Genomic DNA, 23,291 nt, shown 5'->3' on the forward strand with positions numbered 1-23,291 from the left:
GGTTTCAAAAATTCAAATGTTGGTATACAAAAGAATAATTGGGATTAAACATGAAAAGCAATCAGAGAAATTAGGGTTGCTAGAGTGGTAAACATAGCTTAAAGCTTTTATGAGTATAGATTAACAACATTTAGTTAATTGGTAAAGGATAGCACTTACAGATAATCTAAGTAATGAGAATTCACATTATTTTTGTGGAAACCAAAATAAGGTTTAATTTGTCTGTTTGTAGAGCAACAGACCAGATTATTGTGGCAAGGCGAGAATGCCAACCATGCAAGGTAACTGCATAATGTAGCTAACAAATGGGATCACAACCTTTATTTGCCAAAATATAAAATTAATTTAATACCAGCTCTTGATGAACTTTTTTTTCTTAAAAGCTTTTCTGATGTAAATTAGCACTCTCTTTCTAGTTTATTCCCATTTTTTATGTATTTTTTGCTCATTGAACCAAAATCGTAATTTGATCTGCCCAAGATAAATCATACCACCGAGTGACTACTAACTTGGTAGTAAATTTGTTTGCTAATCTTTGAAATATTATGGCTACCTTTTCTTTTATGGCTACTTTATGGCTACTATATATATATATATATACATATACATATATATATAAATATAAATAAATATATATATATATATATACATATATAAACTATATTAAGAACTGAAAACTTTTAAAACATTTTACAACTTAAAGTTTCATGGTTGCTACCATTCATCAGGTAAAATTAAAATGATTTGAAGCTCATATCATTTGATTTGAAGCTCATATGAGCTTCAAATCATTTTAATTTTACCTGATGAATGGTAGCAACCATGAAACTTTAAGTTGTAAAATGTTTTAAAAGTTTTCAGTTCTTAATATAGTTTATATAAATGCTCTATTTTAATATTGAGCACTCTCTTCTAGTGAACTGCAACCTTCTTCTTCATCAGTATATACATATATATATATATATATATGTATAGATATATATATATATATTTATATATATATCTTTCTCTCTCTTTTTGTCTCTCTCTCTTTATCTCTCTCTCTCTCTCTTTATTTCTCTCTCTCTCTCTTTCTCTCTCTCTCTCTTTCTTTTTCTCTCCCTCTCTCTTTCTCTCTCTCTTTCTCCCTCTCTTACTCTTTCTCTCTCTCTCTCTCTCTCTCTCTCTCTCTCTTTCTATCTCTCTTTCTCTCTCTCTTTCTCTCTCTCTTTCTCTCTGTATGTCTGAGGACTTTACTAGCATCTGATAAAGTTATCTTTTGTTTTGCTGCACCGACCTATTAGTTCTACAAGATTTCTAAATTATTCCAGACTGCCAAGGCTATTATGAACTGGGATACTCTGCTGACGGTGTCTACACAATAGAAATTCCAAACAGTGGCCTTGACGCTTTTGAAGTCTGGTGTGATTTCTTTGATGGGCACGGATGGACTACCATACAGAAAAGAATGGATGGCTCCGTAGACTTCTACATCTATTGGGATAACTACAAGAATGGGTTTGGAAACATAGATGGAGAGCACTGGATGGGTGAGATTTTTTAGTTAAGCTCGACTTCAGTTGGTTTTCCAAGTTTTGGCGCGGCATAGCAGCTAGCAAAAAGCTTGGATTCTTAAAGCAATGTTAAAATTCCTTGCACTTGTTTTTAACCATAAAGTTTTGAATTTTGGACATTAAAGTGTGCCGCATCGTCAAAGTTATTTTATCTGAATGTTGCAGGTAATGACAGAATTCATGCGCTGACTGAGACAAATCAAAAGTTAAACATATATTTGGAGGCTGCTGACGGAACCTACAGAAATGGATATTGGAGTCAGTTCTACATCTCTGATGAATCTGACTACTACAGACTTACTGTAAGTTCACACCAACACCTGTCAGATACATCAGTAGATGGTGTGCCTGAAGAAATGAGAGAACGCTGATGTTGTAATAAATCACACTGCAAAGTAACATAATACTTTGAAGCTTCAATATTTATTACCACAACAAAGTTTACCTCAAAATTACAATGAATGTAGTCGTTTTAAAGTTTAATAGTCTAATTTTAGAATAAAAATTAGAAAATAAGTAAATTTTAACAAAAATAGTAACAAAAATGGTAACAAGATTTGTTTAACCTTTAACCTTTACGTTTATGCAAGCACTCAGATAAAAGATTAGTGTTAGCGTTTTAAGAGACCAAGATATCTAGGCAGTAAGCAAGTAACTAAATTATTAAATAGAGTCACTTTATATGAAAGCGCAGAAATTTTGAAATTGGCTATAAGAAATACACAAAAATTTGCTAAAATGGATTTTATAATTATTATTTGACATTTATCATATATTTATGGCCTTGAAGATATAAAAAAGTTCTTTGCAAAACTATTTGATGGGCCTTTCCATAACTAATAAAATTATTTTGATAAATTTTAAAATTATAGGTGTCAGCTGAGGGCTACAGTGGAGATGCAGAAGAAAGTCTGACATCAAATCACAATGGCATGAGATTCTCAACAAGAGATAGAGACTATGACAACCATGGAAGTGGAAACTGTGCGGTTACTTACACAGGTTAGCTGAAGTTATCTTAATTACATTAATTAATCAGCAGTGAAATATCAAAGCAATCACTGCCTTTAATAGCATTAAATGTTGTACCTATTGTAGATATTTGTCTGCAATGACTTATATATCAAAATAAGTATCTTTAGTTGTAAGTTTAATTATTACTTGTGATTTAGTTATTACAGTTGCAGATGTCAATAACTTTGATTACGATTGTAAGTCGATACTCATTTGCAAGGTTATTCCTTTTGAGCACTCATTGAGATCAATGAGGCATAGTATGCTTGCTTATAGTGGTTCAATCATCAGAATGAAAATGAAAAGAAAAATAGTTTAGCCTATGAAAGTGCTATAAAAAACAAATAATAATAGCGGGTAATATTTTCAATTAAGTAATTTAACAATCTTATACTGTTTGACAAAGTTTGACAAACGACCAATTTTGCTCAACATTTTCAAAATAAGTCTCGTTATGATATGATATATTACTCCATCTAGAAGTGGGTTGAAATACTTTTTACAATGTTGCAGTTTTGAGGTTAGGATTTTTAATGGAAAAGCGAAGAAAATCCTTAATTTTGAGATAGCCAAAAATTGTTATGATCAAAAAATGCCTTTTGTTTTAATCTTTTGACACAGATTCTATTTTGAGCAAAACAGTATTATATTATTGAGACTACAGCAGGAACTGTGTTGCTCACTTTCATTGTAAACTTTAATACCTAGCTAAAAATATAAACAAATAAACTTGGAGAACTTGTTTTTTTGTTTTTTGTAATAATTTGTTTAAATTTCAGGTGCTTGGTGGTACAACGGTTGTCATACAGTTAATTTGAATGGCATTTACACATCTAATGGGGTGTCACACAGTGGAGCCGCAGGTGTCAACTGGTGCTGCGACTGGAAAGGGCACTCCGACTCTTTGCTGAAGACAATAATGAGAGTAACGAGGGATTGATAAAGTTCCTGAGTGATTTTATTGTAAAACAATAGACCTAATTGTTTTAGTATAACGCTAATGTTATATTCTTTATTGTAGATGAAAATCGTAATATTTTGTTTAGAAGCTGTATAGCCTCAGAACAACTGTTGACCCAAAGGATAACCCATTTCTACCATAGATTATGACTTTCTCTTAAACAGAATAAGAAGCTCTTGATTTACATGTATAACTACCGCCAGATATGATAACTTTATGCTGTAGCTTTTTCTTTGCTAGAAGAAAATGATTTGTAATTTGAATTAACAATAAAACAAGATATTGAATAATATGGTTTATCATAATTTTATGCACCGATATTTGCATAGGTATACTTGATGGTGTGATTCTGCCTTGGCGAGGCAGTCATCCCGTTTATGCTCGTATGATATTTAATGTTTGTTCAGGGTTATTACGTTCACTTGTGTAAGTGTTCATAAGCTAATTGCGTCAAAGTAATAAGTATTGATTTACGCATAAGAATTCGATGACCAGTTTCAATGGGGTATTGTTGCAATAATATTCTGATTAGAACAAAAATATTGACACTACTTGATGTGACATCTTTCTTTTCATGTTTCGTTTGCTAATGGCTAGTTACTTAAGATAGTTATTGTTATTACTTCACGTAACCCTAATAGCTGCATTTGCATCAGGGATATTAAAGGCTACTTCTATTGTAGAAATACTTGCATATGGCGGAGACGAGACAATTTCAGGAGCAAAAAGTAATCGACAATTTACTACATAAACAATTGCATGAGACGAATGCTATTACCTTACAGAGCAATTAATCTGAAAATGCATAATAATGCCATCATAGCCACATTGAAGTGCATCTACTTTTTTGCTATAGGCACAGGTGTAAGACACCACTGCATATATTGACCTTTGTCAATAAAATACAATGCTTGTAAGAGAATACATCAGTCGAGTTTAATGTTTGCGTTCAAAAGGAAATCACTGACAATTTTGTTTGATGGCAATGTATCATCTTACATGAAGCATGCTTCCCATATCGACTGCAAAACCCCGGCGGTAATAGCCTTTCAACGCTGCTACGGGTGTTTGTGGCATGTTTAGAAAACAAGCTTTAGGCAATGTGACCTTTACTAACCGCCCACTTTGAATACCTTGTGGAGTTTTCTACAATTTTTCTAAAGTTATTCCTGCTTTTATTTGAATTTTTTTTGCTGTAAGTATTATCTGGCAGCCACTATAAAATACAATATGCGTAAGTAGATGCTAAGTATGTTAGCAGTTATATGGAAATATGGGAGCTTTTTGATCGGAATAAATAACTAAAATATGAGCTATTCTTAGTATTGTATCTACTTAGTTTATTTACAATCCTAAACATTAATAGCAACTGCTGGTGAATTATAACACCACAGATGCATTTCATATATGCAATTTACACAAAACAGTGATATCAAATACGAGTTATCATTTACCAAATATTAGCAAGGACAGACAACTCTAAGACTCTAGTTTTGGAAAATTTTCAGAGCTATGCTTGGCATACTGAACTAGTTGGTTTTTGGCCAATAGCGTCATAGTTGTATTGAGAGGCAACAAGTATCAATAATCTCATTCTAGTAAATCGAGCTACATGTATATTATATGCTTAAATGGAACGATAGATATATTATGTTTTCTGATTAGGTTGACAAACACTGCTAAAAGCTTTTTTCCTTGTGATGAATTACTCTCTGATTAGCTTACTATCTTATGACCTCAGATGCATCATTCCAACTCTTGTCCTGCAGCTTTTTTACAGAGTTAAAGCTATGCTTTGGGAACCATTTAACCTTGTAAACAATTTTTGTCTCATGTACAACTGCTCCACATAAGTATGCATGTACAAATTTAATAATATCTTTGGCAATATAGGTGCTAAGCAACATCGTTGAAGGTAGTGCACAAATTTTCAGCCGTTTTGTCGATCTAGTCAGAATGCGTAAGAATTATATCTATCGTTCCATTTCAGTATATAAAATAGCTAAAATAACTAAGATAGGCTGACTAAATACAATACCAATATAACACTATAGGCCATAGTCCACCTGCTTTGGTATACCAAACATTGCATTGCAAATTTTTATGCATCATACGTCCTAGAGTTGTCCATCCTTGCTAGTTTTTGTTACATGATAACTCTCATTTGATATGATCATTCTGTTTGGAATGCATAAATGATTTTTCAGTGTATGCAATTTAGGTTGGGTTTATTATAATGTTTTCAGCTTCCGAAACAGCACTGAAGTTGATGCACCTATAGAGCCAGTTCTGGTCTAGTTGTCAAGAATGCTTGGCCCGGAAGCAACAGGCTGACGTAAATTGTCACAATAACCAGCAGCGGTGGTTGGAATTACATCCAAGCTTGAATTGCTCCCTGTCAGTCAGTCATCAAGCTTACTTAGTCATTGAACTGGGATATGGCTAGCAAAAATCACAAACTTATTGTTTGCACAACAATGCTTGTGAATGTGAATAAATATATTTTTAAGTGCGTGCTTGTAATTATTGAAAAATTGCCTACACAAGTTTAAGTGAATGCGCTGTGAATTACATAAAGAGAAACTTGATGCTGCAGATCTACAAACAATGCAGTGCATTCATTCAGTGTCTGAGCTTGATTGAGTCTGGCTATCAGTGTATATAGTGTTTTCCACCGTTCAGGTGACAGTCATTCTTTCAGAACGTTTGAACGGGCAAATGGACTAGCAATGATCAGGTACGTAAAATTCACACACTTTGCCTTTTGAGCAGTATAATTATAAAAATGAGCATATGCGAAAATATGATAATTATTTTCAGAAAGTATCACATTTGTCTATCATAGACAATTTCTTTCATTGTTGAGCTGATCTGATAGTCAATATGTTTTGAGATTAAAATCAATGAACTTCATTGTGATTAAACACTAAGAAAAGAAATACACACAAAATGACATCCGTAGTTGTTATAGTGGTGATATTTGACGTCGAAATTATATTGTGTTAAAATTGAAATATTCTGTGTCACTAGTATGTACTATTTTAGTAATACCAGACATAATAATTGCTCTTTTGTTTGATCTGATGCTTTTAATTATGATGTTTATTCAATTTTAATCTAAAAACATCATGGCAATCAATTCAACATCAATATCAGAAACAATTAAAATGATAAAATAATATCCATACTTTCTGATAAATATAGTAAAAACTTTGTCAAAGATTATTTTCAAGTTGCTCAGGGGTCATGTTTGTAAGAGTTCAGTTTTTAATTACATATTTAACATTCCTATACTTAACAAATACTAAAACACGCAGTGCATGTTTATTTTATAAAAAATGAAGCACTTAAGCTCGCTGTTGTAGTGGTGAGGGACTAGTTGAGATATCAATAAAGCAGATTAAAGGTATAATAATCTAAATGACCAAAATTACACCTTCTAATGCAACTATGACATCCCAGTTTAAAATAAGCTTTGAAATGCTGAGTTTTTTCTAAACCTTTCGAGGAAAATCCTACTTTGCATTTCACACTAAATATATGTAATCCAGAAGTCCTGTAAATTTTTTAAAGATAAACTTGATGTTATTTATTACGTCTATGCTTATGTGGTTTTTGTTTACTCAGACTTGAAAAACAATGTTTTTAACTTTTTAGCATGTTTTATTTTCAGCTTCAACATTTGACCACACAGGACTAAGTTGATATATACAATGTGTATGCTTTTATTGTTAGTACTGGCTATAGGCCACTGTGAGTCCTTTTATTGTTAGTACTGGCTATAGGCCACTGTGAATCCTTTTATTGTTAGTACTGGCTATAGGCCACTGTGAATCCTTTTATTGTTAGTACTGGCTATAGGCCACTGTGAATCCTTTTTGAAAAGATTTCCTTTTTTTACTTTTTGACTCCAATTGAAATTATACACTCAAAGTGTGATAGGCTTTAAAGTAAGTGTCAGCAAAACTGACAGATTTATCTAGCCTTAATCACGGTGACAATATCCAGACTATCTCAGCTAAACTGTCCTTTACGGTACCCTTGTAAACACTAATATTCGTATGGCGGGTTAACAGTCAAAACTAGTTTGTGAAAGCTTTCTAAAAATAAATTCATCGTTTGAGGATATTTGTAGTTGAATTGAGAATCACTGGAAACCACTTTGCGTCATTCCAACAAGGCCAGAGGTTTTAGCCAAAAAGGTCATTGCTACCCATCATGAGTTTACTACAGTGCTTCAAAGCATATTTGAAACATACTATCAAAGAGCAACGACCTTTTGCTTAACCAATTTGAACTATCCACTTTTTTGCTATAAGAGTCTATGGAACACTTCACAAGATAGGATGCATCTGATTATCTTTACACAAAAACATGATAATCCTCTTCTCTTTAGTTGAGGCTTTGCATTTCATACACTGTTATAAGTTACTACACTACAAACTTAGATTTCATTAAAGCAGCCTCCCACTATATCACCATATGCCAGACTTTTCGTTTCGCGGTTTATAGTCAATTTTGTAAACCAAAAACAAATGGCATTGCAGCTGCAAACTTTTTGCTGATGCAAACATGAATGGGTTTGTGATAAGGTAAACATTGTTATTGTCATGAATCACTGAAGTATTGTGGCATCCACACTGAGATTTGGTGATACAGTGTGAACCAGGCTTTAAGCTGTGTTTAGCAAAGAACAAGACAATGAGCTGTATTGAAAGAGCTAAAATTGAATCTATTGTCTTTTCGATTGATAACCTAAAAGCTTTTATTGCGAATGAATAGACTATGAATCGCTTGTAATGTAAACGAATATTAACAACCTTTCATCTTTTAAGCTTAGCAAACCTTGTAAGAATAGAACGTTTAGCAATCCGATGCATTTATTGTTCAAACAGAGTTCAGACAATTCAATTATGCTGCTCAACATGGCACGAAAAATAGGGCAATATGTCTATTGTGGGCCCACTTTTTATGTGAGAAAATGAGCAAGATGTTTTTAAATGACACTTTGTGTTACCACCTGCTACATCATTGCATTTTTGGTCGTACCATTTTTAAGACCTGAAGTTAGCATATAGACATTTGGCGTCTGGGTTATTTGGCTTAACAAATACGTTGTCGAGCAAACATTTGTATGGGGGATCTTGCTGTCAAAAAATTTAGCATAAAATTTTAGGTTTGCTAGTACGCTTTGCAGTTGGGGGCGAGTATAACTGGAGTGGCTCAAAACCTGGTCACTTGTCGGGGGAATTTTCTGTTTTTGTCACATGTCTTGCACATGCCCAGTTGCAGTTAATCATAATTAATATTAGACACTGGCCACAATGCTATATTCTATCACAGCAATATTGCAATAAACCACTACTAACAACCTAATACTGTTAAGAAATATAAGATAAGATATTATGCAAAAATGTGCATAAATAGTTGCAGAATCGTGCATAAGATTATTGTACACAGATAGGTATTTGGAAATTGTATAGAAAAATAGAGAAATGTATAAAAAAATATACATGTGAATCTCGAAAAAATTGGTAAGATTTGGCATTAGATATTAAATATTAGACAAAAACAGAAAATTTCTCGTCACGTGACCAGGTTCTGAGCCACTCCAGTTATACTCGTCTGCAGTTGGGTGCACCAAAAAGACCAACATGTGTAGTGAGTATGTGCATAACTATTCCGTGAAGTGGCAATCTGGCAGAGCGGTGTTACAATTAGGGCGCGGGTCTGCAAAACAGATTACCTGAGTGCAAATCCAAAACCCGGCGATTTTTTCCAACTCTTATTAGTATGGCTTCAAACAGACAAATTTACAAACACAGTTTTTTTTACAATAAAAACTGCAAAGAGAATTATTCACAACTTTTTTGTAAAATACAATAAATTATAATTTAATTCGGTGTATATATATACATATATATATATATATATATTAACTAAAAGCAAGTGCAATTAAAAAGTTACAAATTTGTTTCGTGCGGAGCACTCATCAGACGCGATTGTACTAAAATGAAAAGCTTTACCGAATGTGCCAAAATATCAGAAATGGGCTCGCTGTGGTAATCATGTAATTCAGTGCTATTTCAAATATATATATATATATATATATATATATATATGTATATATATATATATATATAATTGTTTAAATAATGTGCATAAGCCTAATTGTTCTCGCCAAACCTGCTTTTTAATAAAACTTGTACTTCTAAATAAAAAAGCAAGCATCATTTTTAAGATAGGGTTTTTCGAAAAGCTCAATGTGGTCAGCTTCACTGTATTTTCTTCTATCAACAATGTAGGCAAAGCCATGAAAAAATAATATTTTTTGTTTTGGTTTCGCTGTCCCTTCTATAGAACCTAAAGAAGAATATCCTCAAAAGACCAATTTTTATTATGTCAAAATGCTCTTTTCAAAAACATAAACAGCATTACTTTGTTGGCATCAGATCAACACCATTTTATTTGCATTCTCAAACTGAAATATATATAAATATATTATATATATGAAATATATATAAATATATGAAATTATTTGTCGATAAAAGCAATTTACTTTCTGCATTGTAAGTAACAGGATAGATTTGCAATTCTGATTATTAGCGTACATGTAGTAACTAGAAAACAAAGCCTAATTAGTCAACATTCAGTTGCTTTGGGGTTGGCTTATTGATTTAGAAAAAATCACCTGAAAGCAAGTTTTCATTAGACTGACAGTTTACTTGTAATAAACATATAAGGTGTTGTTGGTATAAGTGGGCCTATCAACAGTCTAAAAAGTAGAATATTTTTTGAAGTTTGATTTTCAAAATTGAGATGGTGACTGATAAGTTAATCATGTGCTGCATTTTCATCAATATTAAATATGCAAATAAGATGTAAACTAATTAACTCATCTTTTTCATGTTTTGTCATATCAGTTTTTTCAAAAGTTTGTTTCCTACAAACAACTTGGTTATTGCTAGTTTGACAACAAAAATTTTTGCATATTCACCAAAAATTTTATAATGAGCCAGTAATAAGATATGGACAACTAAAATAGAAAAAGTTTAACAACTAGGCTATTGCAGACCATATTGCTTTGTAGCCATCTTAAAAGCAAGCACAGATACAAGCGCAAGTGGAAGTTGATTTATGGGGGAACAGTGTTTCTTGCGGTCTTGATTATTTGGCTGCAAACACGAAATACAGCCCGGGAAAGTTATAAGGTACGTTTCACTTGATTGTTTAACAAAACTTTCATGCAAGTCAGTGTATTGCTGTTGGCTACTTTTTGTTTGTAATGGTGCGGTCAGAAGGGTTTCTTAGCAAATTATGCCCTAAATAAAGTTAGTAAATATTTACTCAACAAAAGTACAGTAGGGTGACTACTTTGAATCACTGTAAATGTATATTAACAAATAGCACATAGTTATGTGAGTTGTTCTATCGTAGTTCACAAATTCTCATTAGCATTGAATACAAAGTGTAGCAAATTTATTACCTGATTCTTTATGATACTTACTGCAAAATAGTAAAACTAAAGATTTAAAATTAATAATAATATGTAAAGTGAGCATACTTTTGAGATGTATGTTTCAGTAGCATTGTTCAAAAAGCTGCAACAAAAGGCACAAAGCCGATCTTTTCTATCTTGCTTGTCGTCATTTCCATTGTAAATTTTAGGGTCAGCCAACGCTTTTTGCAACTGAACGGTCTGCAATCGCACAGAGTCAAACTCGAACATTTAATTTCTCATCAGTAACTCAAAATCAGAGTGATGGGTTGACCCGTGTAGAAGGTAAACAAAAGAAGGCCAGGCAAGATCACTTTGTGTATGTAAAGGTGGAGAAAACAGGCAGTACCACATTTTCAAACATATTCTCTTCGTATGGCTACAGACACAGACTGCACTTGATGATGTCTAAAAACACAAGTAAGTGTAACTTATTCTTTCTCAGCACAGTTAGCCCTGCTTACATTTTAGGGTAATATCATAAACACATCATATATAGTGATACATGGTTAAACCGCCTATTTTATACAGTATAACAAGGTGTATAATATACAGGTAGGTGTATCAGGCCCATATTTTCTGGTGCATCTAAATAATCTTTTAATATTTTACATATATAAAGATGTTGAAATAGATAGGAATTACAGAATTAATTGTAAAATATTTCTGCCATGGTCACATTAACAGAACAAAAGCTATTGCAATAAAGAAGTGATAGCTCATGTTCTGTAAATGTCTCTTAGAGAAATCTTTCGTGTCATGAGTTTTATATCGTTTGTTGAATAAAGAAAATATTTGCCACCTGGAAGTTTTTGCCAAACAAACCCCTGGGGGTTTGGGGGCTTACACCGCCCCCAAATCCCCAGGTGTTCATAAGTAGGTTAGCTTATCTGTTGCAAGAACTTGAGGTCCTGAGTTTAAATCCAGTGCATAGAAAATTTCTTGCTCTAGGATTTTAATTGTTATAACTAGACAAATGAAAGATCACAGACAAACAAACAAATAAATTTGTTTGTAAATAGATTTATTTCTTTTATTCATTTACTATATATATTTTCTAAATTTTATATAAATAACAATATATGAACATATATGTATAAATATGTTTGCATATATCTTATAAATGTATAAACATGTAATAATATATTATATATATGATAGACTGTGTGTAAATACGTACAAATATATAAAGAAAAGTGTAATATATTATTTCTACAAAGGCAAAGTTCATGAAAAAATACTGAAAGAGTACCCAAAACAATAAATCTAGCAAGGGATCTTGAACTGGGTTCATCATAAACCAAGTTATGTATATGATAATAGACTTCACTTGGGTTTGAGTGTAAGTCTTACAATTTAAATAAGTTTATAGAAGCCTCAGAAGCCGTTCTTTGAACTTCGGTTAGCATGTTAAACTGAATTTGTGATACTTTAGATGTTCAAACTGATTTTAAATTGCATAGATGTATTAAAACTAAAATCAACAACACTTGATTGCAGTTAAACCACTCAGAAAATGAGAGTGAAATAATGTCTATGGTTCAAAAATATTTGTTGTTGTGTTCAAGTTGAATCATTACGCGAATCTATTCTGTCAGTCTTTTTGTAATTATAGGCGTTATAATTGTGCTGCAACCTATCTGCGCATTTTAACTGGCATCATGTTTTTTTATTTTAATCTTGAAACAGCCTGGCAGTCAGATCACCTCAAACCTCGAAAACGGCTGCAATGGAAAGAAAACTAATAATCCTTTTAATAAAGTTAACTATATCTATTTTCACAAGTTCCTCTTTCAGTTAAGTTGTTCAGTAAATTTATTAAATTGAATGCTGCTTGTAGAATCAAACTTAGTTAACACAAGAAAGATGAATGTTGGAGAATCTTGGGATATCTGTCCCAATAGAAGTAATCTTCACATAATGGAGCAGCACGCGAGATATCGACCAGAGTTCTATGACAAACATTTTCCTAACAACACGGTGTACCTGACATCTTTGCGAGAGCCGGTTAGCTGGTTCATAGCCTTTGTAGATGCGATGCTGATATACAGGTAAGATTGCTTCTAACAGTTTTCTACTAATAAAACCTAATTGAAGGCAACTCAAGAATAGCACTCACAATCTTTAAAATAATGAAAGCAGTAAAAAGTGTTGGGAACAAAAGTTGCTTTGCACTTGAAAAGAATTCTGGTACCCAAATTGAGTAGCTATGCACACCACCATTTGCATCATCAGACCAACATGCCACTCAATGAAACAAGTGTACACATAATAAATATACGGAGTAACTACACAGATGATAATAATCATGCGCAAGACTACTAGTGTACTAACAAAGATAACACTTCCTTCTTTAGCTACAGAGTTTGTTCATAATTAAAACAATTTGAAAGATGGTTCAAATCAATTAACCTAAACTTTTACGTGTTTGCAATGACAGTTTTTCTCATTAATAGATCAGACCCTTCTGATACCAACGCACATACTATAATATCATAACTATAGTTAAGTTGGCACAAAGCTGCAGAAAATATTTTTTTCTAATTTCTATTGTTAGGTTTACTGAAAGTACAAGCTCTACACCTTGACATATCTTACATGGCGCACTAGCTCTAAGTACAATTTACTTTACATAATCATTTTTTCAAGAATATATTAAGACTTCAATATTATCAGTAGCACAGTACTTTGATCAATGATCGGTGAGCGCCACTGATCATTGTTACATTTCTGGAAATTTCTTATAGACGCTATTGATTTTAGTTTAGTAAATTTTTTCATCCTTCAAGAATCAACACCTTTTATTTTGAGTATCTCGTATAGAATTTAAACGTTAAAGTCATCAAAGCCATATTGTATAATTGATGCTAGCATTTGCATACAATGTAAATTTGAATGCATTTTATATATACTTTACCTACACTTCCCCATAATTTTTATAAGTAAAATATTTATGCACTACATGATACTTTCTGTGATGTACAGACCTTGTGTGATGTAAAGACCTTGTGTTAGGCTAACTATTTTTGAGGTGATAAATGGAGCTGAACCAGTGAAAATTCAAAATTAATCGAACAATTCTACCAGAACTCAAAAATTTTAATGCAATGCGCAAGATCCATGAATTAATAACATAGAAAGATAGGTACTTTCATGTTAATTTGCTTATATAAGTTCTTCAGCAAAAATACAATTTATTTCTGACATCTTGAGCATGTTTATTTCTGCATTATTTAGAGCAATGGAGAATGAATACTCATGAGACTGTCTCCATTTAACAATGAAGGAACCAAAAATCATTTAAACAAAAACAAAAAACAAATCAAAAACAATTTAGTCCATATTATGCTATAATTGTTGAATCTTTAGCACCAAAGTTTTTTCTATTGTAAAAACCTAAACCACACAAAGTTATTTATTTTTAAAAATTGTAGACAGATTATAATAATTTGCAAGTTGCAATTGTTTTTCACTAAATATGTGGTATGCATGTTTTGGTGACATCTAACAATAATGTATCTGAATATTGCTACGTATCTATGCAAAACAGACCAATAATTATTGTGCAAGCCAAAAAGCTATCACATCATTAAAAGATTTGTTTATAAAGCTATCAGGAAATTATCTCATAGCTCAACAACATAAAACATAGTTTCCTGTGGGACCATTTAAACTTTTTGATTTTATGAAAAACTATTGCTGTCACGCAAAAATTTTTGATATTAAAATATCCATTATATATTACTCTGTTGTGTTTCAAGTTCAAAATATGTGGAAATGTGGTAACAGCTCCTAAAAGCTCCAAAATGAACAGCTAATCGCCGCCATCACAAAATTGCCGTGGATTGAATCCTTTTCCAAAATGGCTCAATCGGGACGTAGTTGAACGCAATATACTCTGTTTATACTTTTATGCAACCTCATTCAATGAAATTGTTTTACAAATATATTTCACACATTCAATAAAATCATGTCTATTGTCCTTACGCTTCTATTTCATCATCATTGTAATGCTGTCAATTTGAGCAATGATATTTAAAACCTACCTTGACAATTTGTTTATTTTTTAACTTCAGCTCAAAGTACTGCATATCATCCTCTGACAAACATAAAATGCTTTTTGGTACACTGTGATAGTCAAAAAATGCAGCAGAAACTGTTTGTTCCATTTGGCAGGAAGTATGGGTCACATGTTCAGATTTACACTAGATGTTTGGACCAAGCCGAAACAAAACTGTAAAGTCGCGAGCATCTATATTTGAAACGGGCCCTCCGGTAGAACCAAAGTGTTTGTCATAAACTAGTGCTATGAGACAGTTTTATTGAGACTTTTATTGGCCTTTTAATTCACGTAATAAAATCACGCGTCAGAACAATAAGCACAATGATTGAAAACATCATCAAACTAAAGAGATTCTAAACTACGCCAGTTTCATGATTGCTACTAGTAACTTTTTGTTCTTAAGCTTTAAAGAGCTGTAATCACACTTGCAACAACATTTCACAACACAGCAGAGTAGGAAATGGTGAACCTTTTGATACAAAATAACTGCAGTGTAAATTTTCTTGCAAGTCAATCTTTAGCTGCTTCAAATTACTGAAGTTTTATATCAATAATTTGTGACAGTCAATGTTTTTTGGTTGAATCTCAAAAAATCAAAATATTTCTATAAAAAATTATCAGAATGGTTGAAATTAAAACTTTTAATAACTAAAATAATTTGCAAAAAAGTTTTAAAAAAACTAAGCTAAATTTTATCATTGGTCTACTATGCATATGAACATTGACCATAAAGATTTTTGCAAAGATAAAAGTAAGAAATGAACGATAGACAGGATAGGTAAAGATTAAAAAAGCTAAATAAGAAGTGACTGCAATTAGTGTGCAAAGAAATGTCTGTCTATTTCTCTGTATCTTTATATTTTAAAAATGAACTGATATTCTTGTTATAAAATGGCTACGGTAATAAATGGCTATGCAAGTTGTACAATTGATAGTTATTAGGTTTAAATAATGTTTTAGAAAATTTTCACCTCGGCAGGTTTTACACAGCAAAAAGCTTTTCTATCTGACCAGGACGAGGAGTGTGACAGGAATGCAGACTCAAGTACACAACAACTTTATACAGTATTTGGGTGAGTTTACTAAGTGCTAATGACTATCAAAGTAGTTTGAAATGAGGCTCAAGAAGCTTCAAGACCTTGAAGTAGGTTTAAGCTTGTTCAGTAATTATAATTATACTTATATAACACATTTTGTTTTAACTAAATTACAAGAACTTTACTTTAAAAACAAAAAATTTAACATATAATTTTTAAAAATTATTTCAACTACTGATATAAACTGGTTTTCATTAGCACAGTCATTCTGAGAAAACAGGAGTTCTAAAAAGGCCAGACCTGAGTGGATAAATCAAATGTATTTCATTCCGATTGCTACTTAACCCTACAATAATAAAAAAGGCTTCAAAAGGTTGTTTGTATCTTTGTCTTTGTTGTAGGTTTTGATGTGCACTTGTCAAACAACCTTACTGCTGTCAAAGAATATATTCATTTCATAGAGAGAAAGTTCTTGCTAGTCATGATTACTGAGTATTTTGACGAGTCTCTTGTTCTGCTCAGGAGACTCATGAACTGGTCAATGGCAGGTAGGCAGCTCTTTTAATAATACCTTATCATTACTGATGTTCTGCCAGTCTCATGAAAGCTGAGAGATTTTTTTAATGTCATAATTATGCATACAATTATTTTGCAATGCTAGGTATGAAATGGGGCAGTTGGTTGAGATTTGATCTGTACTGCGAAAATTTAGGTTTGAATTGCACTTAATGAAGTGTTTTCTCAACCTACAACAGTTTTCTCAAACAGATGCAAAGATGGGGTTCAACTATAATGTAAGACTTCTCTTTAATTTTGAGCTCAAACATAATTTGATAGAGTTCTTAAATTCCCATTTTTTATGATTTATTAATGTTTGACTGCAGCAACTGATCCAATTGAAGAGATTAACATAAAACCATCCATGCCTAGGTATTAATTTGAAATAATGCGGACATAATTTAAGCCCATTAAATATTAAAGGTTTATTAAAATTTCAGACGAAGGCATTTTTTGCATCAGACATACATGTTAATTTTGCTAAGGTGATTCCCTCCGCAAGATAAGCTGAGATGATTTAACAGGGTTTATTTAAAAACTTACTTTGATGAGAAATTTTGCTGTATAAGTAGAAATGTTCGAAGTCTGGAGTTCAAAATCTGCTTCAGAGAGTCTTTCATCATAATGAAAATGACTTACTCGATATATCTTAGAGCTAGATAAGTTTAGCAGCAAATATTTTCCAAAGTATGCTAGAAATTAGGAAATCAGAAGATTTAAAAACACTATAAAAGCAATGTCATTTCCAAAGAATAGGTAACAGATAAAATCTTAAATCAATTGATGAAAAAATCAGCTCCATAGACTAGTTTTTGTTGGTCAAATTTTTACTTACAGTATCTTCTACCTACTGGTTTTTGGTTGCCATTATCACTGTGGTTTGGAATGAACTGCTCCTTTCTTAAGAGTAGACAACGTCGCAAGAACTCCGTTTTCAGAAATTTTCAGTGATTTTAATACTTTGTTTTATTACTATTCAATACTCTGTAATGGATCTTCAACTTACGATGAGCGCACAATAGTGGTAAACCGTCATCACGCTTCATTTGAATGACTGACTATTAAGGCTCTCTTTATCAACAAATTTTGATAGCTACTACATTTTTTTTAATTTCGAATATTTCTGTCAAGCGATTTTGATTTCAGTTTTGTGGTAGTGGTCACAACTTAATCGTATTAGCTAACTTTGTAAAAAATCCATTTCTGACCTTGTGAAATAAGATTTTAATCTGGAGTTTGCAAGCCCAAGCAAAGACCGAGTAGTACCACAAGACTACTCTAGTAGTATTTCTCATTGTATACATTAACTCTGACGTTTGTAAAATGTTATAGATATTTTCTACAAGCGTTCAAACGCTGGACAAACAAAAAGTGGAACTGTCTTTATAGGAGAAGAAAAAGAGAAGCTTCTAAACCTAGAGCACAACTTGGCTGATCAAATGCTTTATAAGCATTTCAATCATTCTTTATGGGTAAAAATAGAAAAAGAACAAGGCTTTAAAGAAGAGGTAAGAAAATAGCACTTTTTTATGTTTAAAACGCGCTGTATCTGTCGCACTGGTGAATATAGTATGTGGTTCAACTGTAAAATTTAATGAATGAGAACGAATTCAGTTGTAAATCTATTGTAGAGCAAATTTATTTTAAACTAAGCTTAGAACATAAAAAGACTAAAATTAGCTAGAAAGCATTGTTGAGAAGGATATAAAAATACTCAATTAAAATTGAATATAAAATTCCAATTCTTAGAACAAAACATTACTCACAGCCCAACATATCAACAATTTAGTCTATCACAATGTTTACAACTACATAGTTTACGGAGGATAAAATGTATTTGAACAACAAAAACTACTAAAGAGAATATGCTAGTTATTTTAAAGTGAATAATGCAGTTTTAATTCATCTCACTGCAAAGACCCGTTTGTTACTGTAGCTAGAAATCTTCAAAAGACTAAACAAAAAGGTAGAAGAGTTCTGCTTCAGTGATGAATTGCAAAGAGACAAGAATGTTAGAATGGAGGTTGCTTTGCGTTCGAAAAGCATCTTTACAATTGGTGGTAAGTTTAATGCGCCCCTCATATTCTTTGTAAAATGTCAACAAAAAAGAAAGATGAAGAAACATGAATAGAGAAGTTTTGATTGCATGAGTCGTTTGCATTAGTTTGAAACTTGCCAAGTTAATTTTTGGATGCTGTAAAGGCATTCCATCATATAATTTAATGATATGGTAGAATGATAATACCACTGTACTAGTGCTGGGCACGGATAGTAATACTCGTTGAACTTGCGAGTTTATCTTCTCTTGAGTATCGGGTAATAGAGATTTCGGGTATTCCGGTCTTTCGGGTTCGGGTTTTGACTTTTGAGTTCGGGTTTTGGTACACGGATTCGTCAGGTACTGTGAACATAAACTCGATCTATTGCGACCTGCGCTCTTAGTCTGGGGGCCACAGGGCATTACTGTGTCATTTTGCTAAAGAGGAACGACAATGGGGTATAACGAGTCTTTAATAGATAGAATAAAGCATCTCATACCTTATTTACCATACCTACCGGAGATATTGTAGTCAAGCAGTCATTGCTTGTCATTGAAAGGTGCGTAGAAACACTTAAATCAGATGTTATTTGCGCAATTAACCAAATTGGCTTTGTAAACAAATCTATGCCTTTTTTAATACGGCGCTTGTTCGCTTTCACCGATAACACATAGGTCCTTAGTCTGTTTCCGCTATCGCCTTGTTAGAAACTATCGTCAATTTTGGTAGTAGCAGTGAAAATTTAATACTCTGTTTAAATTGATTACCACAGCTAGCTATTATGGATTACATAATTCAATATAACCAAGTTTTACCAAGCCAACAAGCTTTACCAACGGAAAAAGCCGATAATGTAAAGCTTTTTATGAGACTTGGAGCACCATCTACAAAAAGTCAGAGAGATCCATAGAACATGCTTAAGTATTAAGCCACCATAGACCCTATCTTCTGCCGCCTGTTGACGCGAAAATGCCCTGTGGCCCCAAGCTATCTTGACTGTTTAACAATCCGCCTGTTAACACTGCGAGTACGAATGTCAGTCGATAAAAACTGTGAGCAATCATAAATAAATGAAAATAAATATAATTGCTTTGTAAATTTGAAGACATGTCTGTTTAGAAAATTTAAACATAAAATCCATATCAACAAACCCGATACCCGAAAAACCCGTAGGCAAAGAAATACCCGAGCCTAGCACTACTAGCTACCCGATACTCGAAAAACTCGTTGGCCAGTACTCATGCCCAGCACTACACTGTGCAATGTAGCATCTGTAATTTAGCTCAAGGCTTTATAACATATTTTTGCAAGCAGTTTTAAGCTATGATAATAGCGGAAGATGATTAAAACAGAAAACGGCAATGGATTCCTCTGAACATGTTTCTGTACAGACTATTAATTTCAAACTTGGTAATATCACAAGCTGTCTGCTTAAGATAATTTGAATTTAAATAACACATTTTATAATAACACTGCTATCTAAGACCTAATTTTTAAAGTGAATGAATAATTATTCAAATAATGGTGTGTTTAACTAGTCTAGCTAATATTTGCGTACTCCGATAAAAATATATTGCGAAATCAATATTAATAGCCCAAAAAATAAATTGACATATGAAACTTCTAATTTTAGTCAGCCAAAGTTCTGAAACAAAATGCACTAACTTTAGCAATGTTCATCCTAGCATTGGTTATTAGAGCTGAAAATTGATTAAACTGCCTCCCAGACCCTTAAAAAAAATTGGACAGTCAGTACGCAAATACTCAGAAATTTGCAATTTAATTACAAGCTGTTTATAAAAAATTATTGTAAAAAATTGTGGAAAAATTTTATTACTATTTAGAAAGCATCAAATATTGTACCAAAACTATTAGCAACATTTAGCTAGTAATTTTAAGCTAACAAGTTTTTGTACTCTACAAGTTGCCGAAGATGAGTGTGAACCGCAATGCTACATTGTCACAAATATATTTGCAGAAGAAGAATGTCTTGCAGTGAGGATAAGAGAAGGGAAAGCTCCAGACCTTGTTGAAACTTTGAATAATTATTGCACATTCAGGAAATGGTAATCTTTAGCTAGTTTTTAAGAGGTTTGTAATCGATTCGATAATGGTTTGTAATGGAACGACTGATTCCATCGGTTTTTTGACATCATCAAGCCATTTGCAGATGTGCTTGCTTGTGAAAAAATCTCCATATTTGTACACAAAGAGAAAAAAATGATTGTAATTTGATTTAGCCAGCCTTAAGATTTAATATTATGTTGATAATGATCTAAAAATCACTGTTACCCATAACACATACCCATATTGATTGAATAATGATTTGATAATGATAATTAATGGCAAATTAATCAAGAGCTGGAGTAAATAGTGAGTCTATCCTACATTCGACTGACAACTCAAACTTCAATCACAACTGATCATTCTTAAATCAGTGAAGCAAAATGAAAAAATCAATCATATGACACTGATGATTGATTTATTAACAATCACTAATTATTTGTTGACAGCCGGGACTATCAAAATTCAATCACATACTTCCTCATGAATCTGTTTTAAATCATTGTTGAAATAAATCAAATTTGAGACAGTTCCCATTTAATATTGATTCCACAATCCACAGCAGCTTAGACCAAGAGTTGTTCCCACTTTAATCTGGTTACACATATCCCTACCACTGCTTCTATTACTACTAGTACTACTACAAGTACTACAATGGTGCTGCCACTACTAGTACACAATGAAATTCTATACCCCAATAATAAATGAATCACTCTTTCTCTGGTCCACCTCTTGTCGGTACTAATTTTGTTATGGGTCAGAGTTAGCCAGGGTCTTTGGGTGAGTGAGCCAGATCCTGGCTATGTCACAGAGATCCCCCACCCCAGCTATGCTTCTGAATCTTTTGATTTGAATGCCAAATAGTCTGGTAGCCAAGTCCCAGCCAAGCTACAGAAAGCTACAGCCTTTGCATGTTACATGCATAGCTCAAACATAAATTTATTTCTATGAACAAAATATTTTGTACATAGCATTAATTTATCTATATACTACTACAAAAAAATACAACCATGTTCAATTGTCTCTGTATGAAATGCTTAGAAGCATTCAATTTGCTAGATTCCAACGCTAAAAGTTGCCGTGTGAGCTAAAATAACAATTGTTTTTCTCTGTATATTCCAAGAATAATAAAAGTTCAAAAAGTTTACATCATTTCTATCATCTGAATTATTTTTTATTTTGATCTGACAAAAAATCACTAACGATCGCAGGATCAAATAACTTTTTTTTTACCATTTTAAAATTCGAGCCTATGTTGACTAGGTTTTTCAATTTTTATTCTTTTCCAAGAAGGCGTGATTTTTTTAGCTTTTATCACAAAGCAACGTCTCTCAGATAATTGTTTCATAATGTGATTCATCGAGTAATATCTTGTTGATGATATTTAAAACTTACTAGCATTCACATCCTTTGTTTACCGCTACTAGACGACAGCTTTATAAACGTCTACCGAAAGCGACATAAAGTTCGTTTCTCCACACAACCGATAAACGACATTATAACGATAAACAATAAACGACACCCTTTCCCCAGCCCAAGGGTTGAAGTCAAGCAAAAATGACGTAAATTCCAGAATTTGTGCTTCAAAAAAAGGTACTGCCATGGCAGAAACCGCAGTATAGAAGGATACGGCCCTGCATGGCAGTTTAGTGAACTGAGCTAAAAAATGTAATGCATTGTATTTTGAACCGCATCAAGCTGGGGTTAGTTCATGAAATTATCTGTTCCCTAATTGGAACTAGACAGAAGCGTTGGATTTGAACTTGGTAGTGGAAACTAACAGTCAATAAATAAAAAGTACTGGACATCCTTCCTTGCTGAGATCCGGGCACTGCCCCCTTGATTGATTCATGTGAACAATTTATACATTTGGAGTATTATAAATATATTCATTCGTCAATTTGTTCAAACCTAGCTAGACATTCTCTCAAGAAAGGTTTTCAACATGGCATTGTAGAGTTCACTGAACTAAGGTTTCTTTGCATAACTTTGCGGAAATGGTGTGTAGCCAAACACCGTTTTTGGCCCAAGACTGCTTTTGTCTGATCGCTGGGGTAATGAAATGCTGGAATAAGACTACACAACAGAGTAAATTATTGAGAATTGGGTAATTGCATTAACCTGTTGCCTAAAAATTGTAAAATGGTAAAATACGAAATTTCCTCGAGCAACTTATCTCATCATAATATGTTTAGCTTGGATGTCAACAGTCTAGTAATATAAGGGCCAAGACTGAGATCTCATTAATAAATCCAGACCACCATATCCTCGACTTAGCTGCACTGACTGCAGCAAGTCATATCTCACGTTCTGCCAGCAACACAAAATTGAGCTGTCATTCACAAAGCTGTTTATTAACGAGCTTATGCAGAAGCAATGAAAGCTCTTTAGGCATGCTCCCTATCTAATGAATCCAATGAAATAGCTGGCCAAGGACTGACATGATCAACTTGCAATAGTTGTTTTAAATTTTCTATTAAACCTTGGACTGTTGTAGTAAGGAA

The 23,291-nt window shown here is 32.7% G+C and overlaps 2 protein-coding genes across 2 annotated transcripts; both read left to right on the forward strand.

Moving 5' to 3' along the window:
* The first annotated feature begins 265 nt into the window (after positions 1-265).
* Positions 266-3,507, forward strand: LOC137397083 (ficolin-2-like). Its single transcript, XM_068083369.1, has 5 exons — positions 266-281; positions 1,311-1,529; positions 1,719-1,855; positions 2,426-2,555; positions 3,347-3,507. Exons 1-5 carry the CDS (start codon positions 266-268, stop codon positions 3,505-3,507), a joined length of 663 nt encoding a protein of 220 aa, XP_067939470.1.
* Positions 3,508-16,122: 12,615 nt separating this feature from the next.
* Positions 16,123-20,801, forward strand: LOC137397619 (galactosylceramide sulfotransferase-like). Its single transcript, XM_068083912.1, has 5 exons — positions 16,123-16,162; positions 16,528-16,674; positions 18,017-18,192; positions 18,621-18,744; positions 20,702-20,801. The coding sequence occupies exons 1-5, from the start codon at positions 16,123-16,125 to the stop codon at positions 20,791-20,793; spliced, it is 579 nt and encodes a 192-aa protein (XP_067940013.1). The 3' UTR covers positions 20,794-20,801.
* The last annotated feature ends 2,490 nt before the right edge of the window (positions 20,802-23,291 follow it).

This window comes from Watersipora subatra, chromosome 5, assembly GCF_963576615.1.
Source record: "Watersipora subatra chromosome 5, tzWatSuba1.1, whole genome shotgun sequence".
NCBI lineage: Eukaryota > Metazoa > Bryozoa > Gymnolaemata > Cheilostomatida > Watersiporidae > Watersipora > Watersipora subatra.